Raw genomic sequence first — 13,799 nt, forward strand, 5'->3', positions numbered from 1 at the left:
GGATGGGGAGCATAGTAGAGAGAACGGCTTTTGACAGGAAGGTTGGCACACACAACCTACTACTCTTCTATGACAATGGCCCTTTCTCGAAGCATGGAACAGGAAGGTTGCATTTGAACTGATCTGAAAAGGGAGCACTGCATTCCCTATTGGGGGCAACGTAGTGAGAGAGTGTTGCGGTGCAGACTGAAAAGCACAGGAGAAAGTATTTGGAAAGACTTTGTGTTTTCCAGCCAAGCATAATGGTGCACGCCTTTAATCCTATCACTTGGGAGGCAGAGGCATGCAGGTCTCTGTGAGTTTGAGGCCAGCCTGGTCTACACAGTGAATTCCATGACAGCCAGAGCTTCATAGTGAAGCCCTGTTTTGAGAGAGGCAGAGAGAAAGAGAGAGAGAGAAGAAAAGATTAGATTTTTCATTTTCCACAGGAAAGACATAGGCAAGAACAGGATTTGAATTTAAGGAACTTTCTGCAGATTCCTCTTTGTGATATTAATAATCAGAATTTCAGGTACAAAACTGACCAAGGCAGAGCTTTATACAGATAGATACCTAATTCCTCCCAATTTCATTGATATAAAATGTATAAAATTTGCCATCTTGTGGGTGTTCACATATTTGATGCTTGGCTTGATCCTCTGGCGATGAATGCACTCTTTAAGAGGTAAGGTCTTGCAGGAACTGGTTAGGTCACAGGAGGACACCTAGTTCACCTTTAATGTTCATTGTTCATTTTTATGGTCTTTATTTTATACTTGAGACTAATTTCATGTGCTAATTACATTACCCACTTCTACTAAATCAGAAGATTCAGTGTTTATTTCATAGCTCCTGCTGCTTTTGATCATATGATGCAGGCACACACATAACTATTGAGCGGTGTGAGGGTACCCCTGATTATAACTCATCTACTTTTATTACTATTGAATTACTGTATTTATTTACACTTTATTGTCCATGCTGTAGTCAGAGTTGTTTTACTGAAAAAAAAAAATAAGCTTAAGCACATGTTTTCTTTAATCTTTTTCTTTATTTTTCTGCACTTGACTTAAGGTATGCATCTTAGATTTCCTTTAAAGAGATGCTGCTTGCAAGCAAGCATAGCCCATGCAGTAACTAAGAGAGCCATATGGACAATTGGCAAACCCCAGCAGTGCGAAATGAGAGATCTTCAGGCAGAGTCCAGGTCCAGCTACACTACTTTGTTCATCACCCTCCCACCCCAAATACCATCTTTTTTGCACCTTCCCGAAAGTTGGCACAAGAAGTTCATACTTATCAAATTGCAACTGGAATCATGGAATGAACAGAAGCTCTTCATTTTCATTCCCAGTTGGGAAAAGCCATACTATGCTTACTGATACATGCTTGGATCACTCCTGATATGTTGCTGGTGTCTGGGACTGCTAAACAGAGTCTGTTTTAGAAGGGTAGATGGCCAGTATGGGTCAGAGCCATACTTATGGAATGATCTAGCCTGAATCCCTCTCGGTCCCCATCAGCTTCACAGGTAGTCACTTTCTGAAAGTGCTGTGCTGAGGCTGAGCCTGGTCACTACTTCCTTGATTGGCTCCTGAGGTCTTGTGGACACTGGGTTTTTGCATTTTCTCTGTCTTGTTTTACTTGCTTTATTTTTAAACTTAGCAACATTTTGTATGCTGTAAGAAGGCCATATATCAGGCTGAGAGATGGAGTTGACAGAGAGCTTACTGGAGGAAAGACTCCCAGCTCTATCTGTGCTTTGATGGACACATCTCATCTGGATCTATTGTCAGTGGAAGTAGATTCAGTATGGCAGTTAAAAGGGCCACAGATCTGCACAAGTGTAGAGTAGAGAAGTGAAAATCAAAACACTCCGATAACAAGTATCACTGAGCCTCACAATCAGGAGGTAACATTATTCTGAGGTATGCCTTCTTAACTGGATTTAGCCTAATGGATGATCAGGAATCAACACAAGAAGTGGCAGAACAGACTGACAGGTGGTCCCAAAGGAATATGAAATCTAGGTAGCCAGGAAGGTGTATGATTTTGGAGGAACTGTCAGACTGCATTGTCATCCAGGAGACAGAACATGAGCACTGATCAAGGAATTCTAAAGTGCATATGGGTCTAGGGCAGGAAGGGAACCCATTACCACACATGAAAGACTGATATCTAGGAGCTATGGGCCTGGGACCTGCTGGAGAACATGTGTTTAGGCAGTAGCAGCAGGACACGGGGCACCTTGAGGGAACAGAGACTTGAAACTTCCTCTCAGCAGCCTCTCTTTGTAGAGGCTGGGCTGGCCTGAGCCTGGGATTGGAGTGAAGACAGCCCTAGTGGGAGGCAGATGTTCGTAGACATGGGTAGCAGACGGGAGACTGGATAGAGACCTACTCATGGAAACCCTGATGGAGTGTTAATCCCGATCTTTGAGAAATGAACAAATCCCCAAATAGCTGAGTCACTCTTCTAAACATTTAATGATAATAAAACCCACAATCAATATTTGGATAAGGTCGTAGGACTTTTAAGAAACAGCAAATCACCATGTATGCCTACATGGAAGCTGTACTCGGCAGTCCTGCCATGGGGTGAGGGTAGGGTGTTTCAGCTTTATTTCCAGGCCAGCCTGAGCCCGCACATGGAGGGATGGACTCACCAAAAGGTACCTTCCTAAATACTGGGAACAGTCTGATTTTTAAGTGCACAATTCACCTAGGAATGTGACATGTGGCCCATCTTGCCTCCTTTAAATCCACCCACATGGAACTTCACCCTCTATACATAAAGCATGGCCCAGGTGAAGGGTGGGTGTCTAGCTGTTGAGCAGCTTTCTAAGGACATATGCAGATGTCTGTCCTTCCTGCCCCTTGCTAACTCCTGTCCTATGCATGGGTAGACCTCTTCTCCCTTGGGGCGGCATGGCTCTGCATCTCTAATCCATACCATCTGGGCTTCTTGGCTTCTGCCTGAAGTCCTTCCAGTTAAAGGCAACTGATATGCACTTGACTGTTTCTCTTGCAACCCAAGGTCTTTGCTTTTAAAACTCGGAATATTTTCCCCTTGGTGCTCACCATCTACATCTGCTCTTGAAACAGAGATGGAATACTGTAACCAGAGAAAACTGAGGGAAGGAACAACAACAAAAACCCACACTATAAAATTCCCCAAACTATATTGTTCCAAAAATACTTCTTAAAACTGTCCCTTTATATTGCTGTAAACTTGATTTTAACTTGCAAACTAGGCCAACATTTTACTATAGCCTATTGTAAAATTTTTAAGTATCTATGTATGCATACACAATGAGACAGAGAAGGAGAGAGAGACAGACAGACACAGAGAGAGAGAGAGAGAGAGAGAGAGAGAGAGAGAGAGAGAGAAAGAAGGAGAAAGAGAGAAAAAGAGACAGACAACCAGTCCCTGATATGACTCAAAGCCTTGGTTCTCAGAAGGACATGGTACCACTGAAGATATGAAGAATTTCCCTGTGAGGACTTGGAGAAGGGACAGCCAGCATGAACCTCAAGGCCCTCTGTGGCATCTTGGCTTGATCTTTTAGGAAGTCTGCTGAAGGCAAGTCGCCTAATGACTCTGAGTTTTGGGTTCCTTACCAGGAAACAGGTTCAACCATTTCGGGAGGGCACTGAGTGTGACTCTAAGATCTCTGTGACTTTACAGTCATGCATCCCCTGACAAGATGCTCCCAACCTCAGAAGACCATGTGAGTGTCTTGTGCTTTCCCTTCTCCCTGTGCCCCTGCTCTGAGATATATTGGAAAAAATCAATGCTATGTTAAGTGGGTGCAGAGTTGGCAGGGCTATGGAAAAGTAAGGCTTTGTTGAGCAAGAAGTCAGTAGTAATTTGATTTTAGAAGCAACGGGAATATTTCCCCAGAGGATTGCTTATAAATAAATCCATTCAGCGGAGAGCTGCTCTTACTGAAGCTGAGAGGCTGAGCAGAGCCACCAGCCCCAGTGACTGCCTTTATTTATATCTAAGGTAACCTGTGAATTCTAGGGGCTTGTGTCCACATTTAGAAAAATACTGGGTCCAGGCACTTAAAAATGTCATCCCTAAAACATCTGGAAGATAGGGCTTTACAGAGTAAGGACTGTGTAAGGGAGGTATGACCCTGATCATGGGCTTGTGTCTCAGGTGTCTCCATGTGAGCGGTGTCGCTGTGAAGCCAATGGTGAAGTGCTGTGCACAGTGTCGGCGTGTCCCCAGACGGAATGTGTGGACCCGGTGTACGAGCCTGACCAGTGCTGCCCTATCTGCAAAAACGGTAGGTGAAATACCATCAGGTGTGTGGTCTCCAGGCCCAGGCCATTCTCTGCTCATATCAGCAAAATACATAGGCATGTATGGGTTTCCATAGACATTCCCATGTCCTGCCACACAGACAATCTGTAGGTCAGGTAAGACTCACTGTGTATCAAGGCATTCTGTCTCTCTAGTGTCTGCCTTGTACTTTGTAGGTGTTATGAAGCTTGGGATTCAATTCCACTATGGAGGAGAATAACTTATTTTTATTTAATTTTGTTCTTGAAAAGCTATTTCTCTTTCTAAGACAAATCAAACATATTTGTTGCGCTCATTTGCTTTTCATAACTAAGTGAATTAAAGCAGAAACGTAATTGAATATTTTCAAACGCAAATTAGACACAAAGAGAGGTCCCTCTTTTTCCCAGGGAGCGTCCTTGGTACATCAAAAGCCAGACCCAGTTTATGAAATGAAGCAACAGGAAGTCTTTGTCAAGTAAGAGGGCTCACCTATCTTAATAGAAATATTACTCTTAAAGCAAGTAGGGACATATAGGTGTGACTTTCCAAGAAGGTGTTATATGAAGGTACACTCTGGACCCAAGGGGGACCATGGGATGATAACCCATGAAGTCACCATTGATGACATGAAAGGCAGCTTTGAAGAGAACAGAAATAGGAGATCTGACCAATGGTCCAGTGTCTCAGTATTGTCCCTGATGGCAGGGATGGGGCTGTTGGGATTATGTTGACTTATTGCTTATACTATGCATCTAGGGATATATATGAAATTATTGCAGGTCTAATTTGTGATGTCTGTAAACATGTGTGCTTCTGGACCAAAGTTTAGTGGCTCTATGCTACAGGTGTTGTAAGCTGCTGCTGAGATTTGCGTTCGTTGGTTATACAGGAGCATCAGTTGTACTCCAATTTTAAATCTTGGGTCATGCCATTAAAATTTTGACCAGATATAAGCACATATCTAAATTTCCCTAAAACACATTGAGAAACTCTTGAAATATATAAATAAAAGAGGAAAGGAAATTTCTGTTGAAGATGGGTATTCTTGAAAAAGTAAGGTTGGTGTATTAGAAATGAGTAACTGTGGAGGATGCATGTTCAGTCCCCTAATTGCAAGTGACAGTGTTCAGGGGAAAGGGTTACAGAGTGTTTCATGTGGTTGTAGTGGTGCATTTATGAAGAGAATATGAAGTAAGATCCTATTTTGTGAGAATGGAGAGGCTTTTGAACATCAAGTGTATTTTTTTGTTTTTGTATGCATATGGGCATTGTGCCTGCATGTACATACATTTGTGTACCACTTGCATGTCTGGTGCCCTGAGGGGTCAGAAGAGGGGATCCCATCACCTGGAACTGGTGTCATGGATGTGACCTGTCACACGGGTGCTAGGAAGTGAACCTAGGTCCTTTGAGGAGCAGCCAGTCCTCTTAACCCATAAACCATTTCTAAAGCCTATCAAGTATATTCTCATAAGAAAGAATGTAAAACAAAACTACAGGAAACTAATGAGTGCTGGGTGGTGGGGGCAGAAAGACTTAGCATTTCTAAGGTATGACCTCCCTGATTAATTATCTAATACAAAGTAGTCTGACCTGAAACCATGGATAAATAAATAACAAAATGAACTCAGCGGAGTGAATTTATGTATTTGTCCATATATACATACATATGGACACCATACATACTACATTTATGTATGTAATGATAATAAACAACGAAAAAGAGGCTATCAATTTGTGCATGGCAGGGAGAAATGTGTGAGGGAAGTATTACACTGGAGGGACTGGAGGGAGAAGGGGAAAGAGGAAAGTGATATATATTTTAATTTAAAATGAAAATATTAAAATACTAAGGTAGGGTGTTGTAGACTTAAAGTAACTTATTTTACTAGTATAAACAAACAGTAAGAGGATGAGGCTGAAGAAGCAGGTGGTAAGGCTAGCAGAGTGTCCTAAGATCTGGTGTGTGGTTTAGCTAGCCTTGGAATCCCAGTTGGCATGGCTTCAATAAATGGGAAGCCAGAATTTGAATACTTGTGTGTTTTCCACTGGGACAGGAGGCATCCCGACCCTTGGAGAGTTGAAATAAATGTTCAGGGAGCTGTCGGTGTTCTTTTTTGACTTGTGTTCTTCATTCTCTGTCTTTGCCTCTTTCACAACACATCTGCAAATGCTTGACCCAGTAGCATTGGTACTGAACTCATGTGCATGAGCGTAGCTCCCTTTTGTCCCTTCATGAATAGGGAGCTTTCTGAATAGTGACAGGTTTCTTCATGGTTTGTTTTGATCATAGGATTTGTCCCAGTTAAGGAAAAGAGTCACCCAAAGACCTTTAAAGGATATTTGAATCAATTCTTTCCCGTGTGTTGATATGCTAAAATTCACAAATATTTGGGCTTAAATGGTGGCTCAAGAGTTAAGAGCATATTCTGTTCTTCCAAAGTGGACCCCAGTTTGATTCCCAGGACCACATTAGGCCTCCTGAAGCTGCAGCTCCAGGGGAATCCAATACCAATTGTTGGCTCCTCTGATAGTAAAACTTCTAAATATCCGTCCACCATTTACCTGTATGCTTTTAAAGACAATAGAGATTAAGCCAAGTCATGGTTTTTGGCCTATAAGAAACTTTAGTAGTATGATGATATTCTTCTAAACTCGATTTATTTATGGAAAGCTTTGTATTAAGATATCTGAGCCAATTATAACAAATAATAATAACTTCTAATTTTGAGAACTACAATTATAAATACATTAAAATATGTCTAACTGTATGAGATTTTTCCTTATTTGCCAGAGTTCTTGACTTTGAGGTCTCTATTTTTAAGACACACTGACCTTGGTAGGGTATCAAATCTGACTAAAAAAAAATTGCTTAAAAATAAAATCTGTTTCTGTTGGAGATGGATACTCTGTGATAACTGACTGAAGTTAATGGACAATTTACAGTGGTCCAGCCCTGCCTCCCACACATAAAAATGATGGTTTTGCAAGAAAAGATTTCTTATATATAGTTGGTTATAGGCTATCAAAAGTAGGTGCTACTATATAGTAAATTAAACATTTCGGTAGATTCAACTTGGATGAAGCAGCGAGGTTTAACCCTGATCTCTGCAGAACAGCCTATTATCCTTATGCTGTTATAACTTGACCTACAGCATTAAACAGCTCTGCTTGTGGTAGAAAGGAAATTGCTATTCAGTTGCTGGCTGCCAATCACTTGTATCAAAAGAGCAAAAGTTTGGAACCAAGAATATATTGAGTATAAATAAATGATCACAAATCAAGTATGCTTTAATCTATTCACTTTGTTGATATGTGTAGCTCAATCTCTCAATGACTTTTTTTAAATAAAGGGAATGCATTATGGCACTGTTTACCCCCATTCTCCATAAGGACATCATGCTTTCTCTGATGGTGAATGCACTGCAGAAGTTCACAGCACCCTGTCCTTTATGTGTCATGAGCATGGGCATATTTATCAGCATTACATAGGCTCGTGGCTCCTGCCAGTGATCAGTTATCTGCTCTATATGTGTGTTATGCTCTCACTGCACAGCTACAAAGAGGGAGAGCTGGTAAGAAGGATGCCAAGTGTTTGGATTAACTGTGCTTTTCAGACATGGAAGTCAGTAGCAACAGAGGGTGAGCATACTGTGTGCCAGAAGCACAAAGGCACAGGGCATAAAGCTTATTTCTTTCCTGAAGTCTCATTGCCATTTGATAATAGTTATTTACAGCTTTATTTTTATAAGAAAATATAGATTCTTTGGAAGAGCACGAAAAGTGTCAAATTTTAAGATAAACACTGAAATTTCAAATCATTAGATTTACTTTTTTAGAGTATATGAGAAGCACTGACAGAAAATACAGTAGAGTTTTGTTTGTTTTCCTGCATATAAGAAATAGGACCTAACTATGGGAAAGAGAAAGAAAGTGACTGAAATGAAACTGATGTGGGTGGGCTCCTATTCAGAGCTTCTCATGAGGAGAATTCTTACCATTGCATCGTTCTACAGTTTTAACAATACAATAGTACCTATCTTATAAGAACACTCTGTCCCTATTATTGGGTTTTGGAGCATACTAAAGCGGTCCTGGCCTCGATAATTCTCAGTCTCCCCTTGGTCTCTACCTGCTGTAGGATATGGCTGGCATACTCCATCCTCTATCCTGAACTTTCCAGGCCAGGAGCAGGGGCTTTTCTCCCCCACCCCTTCACTATATAATCCAGACATATTAGTTGTGCTCTCTTTCTCTCTCTCTCTCTCTCCTCTCAGTTTCCTCTTGCTCTCCTCTCTCTTTATCTTTTCTAATCTTCTCTTTTTTCCCTCTCTCTTCTTTCTCTCTGTTCGTAATTCTCTTTTTCTCTCTCCTCCCTCCTTCCCCCTGCACGGCAGCTTAAAACTGCTTCTGATAAACCTATATTTATATGCCATAACTTCATCTTGTAATTAGCTCACTCTAATGTTTCAGTCATCTGGTACCAGCAATCTATAGATGTATCTATAAAACTTCTAAATTTTTCAAAATATCAGAATGAATTAGCTGTAATAAGAGAGTTTAGCCAGGTCAGTATTTAAAAACTAGTTGTATGCTGGGCTTGGTGGCCTATGCCTATAATCCTAGCCACTCATTGGGAGAGACAAAAGATCATAAGGTCAGGCAGGGCCAACCCGAGGAATTTAGCAAGACTCAGCATCAAAAGAAAAAGTAAAACCAGGGCAAGAAATACAGGACAGTGATAGAATGCTTGCTTATAATGTCTGAGGCTCTGGACTCAATCTTTAATACCAGCAACAAGAATTTTTTTTCCCATATACTCACAGTAAACACATGGAAATGAATGCAAAACCACAGTTTCAAATAACATCATAATTATAAAATGATTAGAAATACATCCTACTAAATTGTGCTATATCTCCATACCTAGAATAATAAGGCTTATCAAAAGAAACCCAAGAGTATCTGATGGAGAGATTCACCATATTATAGACAAGCAGAATCAATGATGATATTGAACTGCTTCAAATGAATCTACTGATCTAATAGAATTTCAATAAACAATTATATATATGTGCATATATATATATATTATTGGAAATCATTGGAGTTTTTTTCTAAAAATCAAACAAGAATGTAAAAGTAAAAAAAAAAAAAAACAACAAAAACAACTGGGACTGCAGAGAGTGAGATAAGAGAACTTACTGAAGTCACAGTCATTAGGCATGCTGTTATTTGGCCCTAAAGGTTCCTGGTAACAAATAGAAGAATAGAATGAGAAGAAACTGTGATGAAAAGATCCTGTGCTATGTGACTCCTGAGGCACATCGGGGAAAAGGGGAGCTCTATCTAATAAATGATGCTTTGGCTATTTGATTAGCAGATGAGGTTTTTGTTGTTGTTGTTGTTTTCATATATAGGATTAAAAATTTTTATTTGAAGTCCTCCAAAGTCCAGCACTAATAGCTTTTTCTAAAACAAAAGAACTTTGACTGCCTTTCCAGCTGCCAAGTTCTTTTTTATTATTATTATTATTAATTACAATTTATTCATTTTGTATCCCCCCATAAGCCCCTCCCTCCTCCCCTCCTGACCCCACCCTTCTTCCCTTTTCTGCATGCATGCCCCTCCCCAAGTCCACTGATAAGGGAGGTCTTCCTCTCCCTCTTTCTGATCTTAGACTATCCGTTCTCATCAGAAGTGGCTGCATTGTCATCTTCTGTGGCCTAGTAAGGCTGCTCCCCCCTCAGGGGGAGGTGATCAAAGAGAAGGCCAATCAGATTATGTCAGAGGCAGTCCCTCTTCCCATTACTATATAACCCACTTGGACACTGAACTGCCATGGCTACATCTGTGCATGGGTTCTAGGTTATCTCTATGAATAGTCTTTGGTTGGAGTATGAGTCTCTGGGAAGTTCCCTGTGTTCAAATTTTCTTGTTCTGTTGCTCTTCTTGTGGAGACCCTGTACTCTCCAGCTCTTGCTATTTCCCACTTCTTACATAAAATTCCATTCACTCTGCCTGACAGTTGCCCATCAGGCTCAGCATCTGCTATGATAGTCTGCAGGGCAGAGGCTTTCAGAGGCCCTCTGTGGCAGGTTCCTAGTTTGTTTCCTGTTTTCTTCTTCTTCTGATGTCCATCCTCTTTGCCTTTCAGGATGGGGATTGAGCATTTTAGTTAGGGTCCTCTCTTTTGCTTAGTTTGTTTAGATGTGCCGATTTTAGTGGGTTTATCCTATGTTGTATGTTTACATGAGTGAGTATATACCGTGTGTGTCTTTTTGCTTCTGGGACAACTCACTCAGGATGATCCTTTCCAGGTCCCACCATTTACCTTGCAAATTTCATGATTTCCTTATTTTTCATTGCTGAGTAATACTCCATTGTATAGATGTACCACAGTTTCTGCATCCATTCTTCAGTTGAGGGGCATCTGGGCTGTTTCCAGCTTCTGGCTATTACACATAAGGCTGCTACAAACATGGTTGAGCAAATGTCCTTTTTGTGTACTTGAGCCTCTTTTGGATATATGCCTAGGAGTGGTATGGCTGGATCTTGAGGAAGCGCTATTCCTAGTTGTCTGAGAAAGAGCCAGATTGATTTCCAGAATGGTTGTACAAGTTTACATTCCCACCAGCAGTGGAGAAGGGTTCCCCTTTCTCCGCAACCTCTCCAGCATGTGCTGTCACTTGAGTTTTTGATCTTGGCCATTCTGATGGATGTAAGGTGAAATCTCAGGGTTGTGTTGATTTGCATTTCCCTAATGTTGTTTTTTAAATCTTATTTCTCCCCCACTTCATACCATATATAAAAAAAGAAGAGAAAAAAATCCTGTGTTCCCAATAGATTTCAAATTTAAATATGGAAGTTGAAACTGGTAAATCTGGAGGGAAACATAGGAACTAAAAGCAACAGTCATATGGAAAAAAAAACAAAACAAAACTGATTAGATTAAGATCATTCATTAAAGGAATGTGTATCAGAAAAAATGATAATATGAAGTTTATTAAAAGAATGTCCGTTTCAAATAATGCTATTAATATGTTAAATATAGCCCTGCACCATGTATCATGAGAAAATCTATGCAATACATTTATCTGACAAGTATCTATGATTCCGATGCATTAAAATAGAGCAGAGAGATAGAACTGAAACAGACTTTAGAGGTTCTTATACCTCAGGATATTGGTGCTATTTCTAACTCATCAGAGGTGCCTCTTCTCAATATTTTACATACCAGACTTCTTTCACTATTTCCTCACATCATAGCCCTATTACAGTGCCTGTCTTTAGTTCACATATAAGAAGGGGAAAATATCAATGGAAAATTTTTCTCAGCTCAGAATTAAGTAATTGTGTTATTATTTTTATTCATTTTTTAGTTTTATGAACTTTTACTATAAAAAAGCTTGCAAGTCGATAAAACATTATATACCAAAATGAACCAGACCCAAAGCCTATGTAACTCCCTGAACTTCTATACAGTTAGCATAGGCAACTGATACAAAGTGAAAAGAACTTGTTATAATTGATGGAGTAGCTATAGGCTACAATAGTATTTCATCTCTCAAGTCAGTAACATGAGATATAAACTTCTGCCTGTAAAAAAAAAATCACTTTCAAAACATCAGATATTACAAAAGAATGCAGAAGACAGAATTTTAAAAAATGTAATTCGAACTCAATTAAATAGAGGAACAAAATCACAGGAGACAGTCATTGCAGCCAAGTTGTTAATTCTATGAAAGTTAATTCTATGAAAGAAACAATAGCATTAGCACAGCCTTCACTAGACTTGAAGAATGACATAAAGATACCACTAATAATCCACCAAGATGAGCAATAACCACAGGCCATTATTACAGAAAGCTTTTGAAAATGTTGCAAAACTTGGAAGATACAGACAAATACCTCAAAAAACACAAAAATTCTGATTAATGTTAATTTGAAAGACATGTGGAGAAAGACAACTGACAGAAAGCAAATTTTTCATTCTTGTACATGGGCTGCCTCCACCCTAAGGCGGTCTTCAAGAAGTCAGTCTTAGATGTGGGAAAGACGAGTTTTTAAAGGTTTGGGGGGAGCTAGGGGGTTTTGTTTGCTTGCTAGCTAGCTTCCTTTTTTGACACAGGGTCTCACGATGTAGCTCTGGTTGCAGTATGAACTCACTATATAGTATGTAACAGAACTCACTGTGTAGACTAGGTTAGCCTTGAACTCTCAGAGATCTGCCTGCCTCTGCCTCCTACGTGCTGAGATTAAGGGCATGTGCCATTATGCCTGGCTTGAAGATAAGGTTTTTATAGCTCAGGGATAGGACATAACAAGTTGGTCATAATGAGGTAGTCATGACAACAGCTAGTCATAATAGCTTTTTGAAACAAAGGTAGTGTTCCAAGACAGCCATAACTCTGTTTTGAAACTAAGGCATGTTTGCCATTTCCTGGAACCATTTGTAGTTAAGGTAACAGGTAGACAAAAACAACCCATTTGTTTTGAGAAACAGATTTATCATAAGCAGGAATAAGCCTATTTTCTCTTTACTATAAGATATAGCTTTTAATCTAATATAGAGACAGACTGGTTCATCATAATATGCAAAACTTTTCTAACAAATAAAAGCCAGACTGTGTACTTTCCCTAGTAAATTATCTGAAATAAGTAAAGGAATAGTAATGCTCCTTCACAAATTGACTCAGTGGAAAGTAGCAAAAAGGAAGGAAGACTTCCCAATTTACTTTTTCATTGATTCAGATGCTGACAAAGTTACAGCAATGTACCATACACCAAAGATAATTGTAGAAATTTTCTTTATTAATACGATAGAAAAATCGTTAAGAGTGTATTAATAATCTGAACCCAATACAATGCAAATTATGTAGTACTATAACAAGCAGGTATAGTCCAGGAATGGAATTTCAGATATCATCCAAAACAAACAAACAAACAAAGAATGAATTACCACATGAGAAAGATAAAGGAAACAAAAATCACAGGCCTCATTTGACTCATAAAAATTATTTGACAAGATCCAACATTAAATCGTGGCTTTTACTTTTAATAAATTACTTACAAAAGGAATATTTGCAAGTTGAAAAATGGTAACTGAATAATAGCTAATGATTTATATGATTGTTCCCACAATGCTCTTGAATCTTAAGATCATAGAGCAAACAAGAATATCTATTTATCTCTATATTCATCAATGTATAATCAGCATAGTATGGGAAGAGACAGGGAGAGCGAGAGAGAGATTATGTGTCTGAGTATGAAAAATGTTAGTGAATATGTACAAACTTATTTGGGCTAATAAATAGGGATAGCGAGTAAGTAAATCAATTTACATAGTATATAGTGAATCTATATGCTATGTGTGTTAGTGCTATCAAAAATTTTAATAAATCCCTTCAAAAATCACCAAACAGTACCTGGGAAATGGGGGCCTCTTATGGATTCTTAATTTTCTTAATAAGTGAATTTAAAAATTCATGAAAGATTGAGTGTAGTTTTATCAGATTTGAAAAACC

General features: G+C 39.3%; 1 protein-coding gene across 2 annotated transcripts in view; it reads left to right on the forward strand.

Annotated features, from left to right (window-relative positions):
• Vwc2 (von Willebrand factor C domain containing 2) overlaps positions 1-13,799 on the forward strand; it is a 168,395-nt gene that overhangs the window by 22,852 nt on the left and 131,744 nt on the right. For both annotated transcript variants that reach the window (XM_060365663.1, XM_060365664.1), the window contains exon 3: positions 4,144-4,273. In XM_060365663.1, the coding sequence (XP_060221646.1) occupies positions 4,144-4,273 (130 nt within the window). The remainder of the gene's footprint in view (positions 1-4,143; positions 4,274-13,799) is intronic.

Source organism: Meriones unguiculatus, chromosome 12 (assembly GCF_030254825.1).
Source record: "Meriones unguiculatus strain TT.TT164.6M chromosome 12, Bangor_MerUng_6.1, whole genome shotgun sequence".
In the NCBI taxonomy this organism is placed as follows: Eukaryota; Metazoa; Chordata; class Mammalia; order Rodentia; family Muridae; genus Meriones; species Meriones unguiculatus.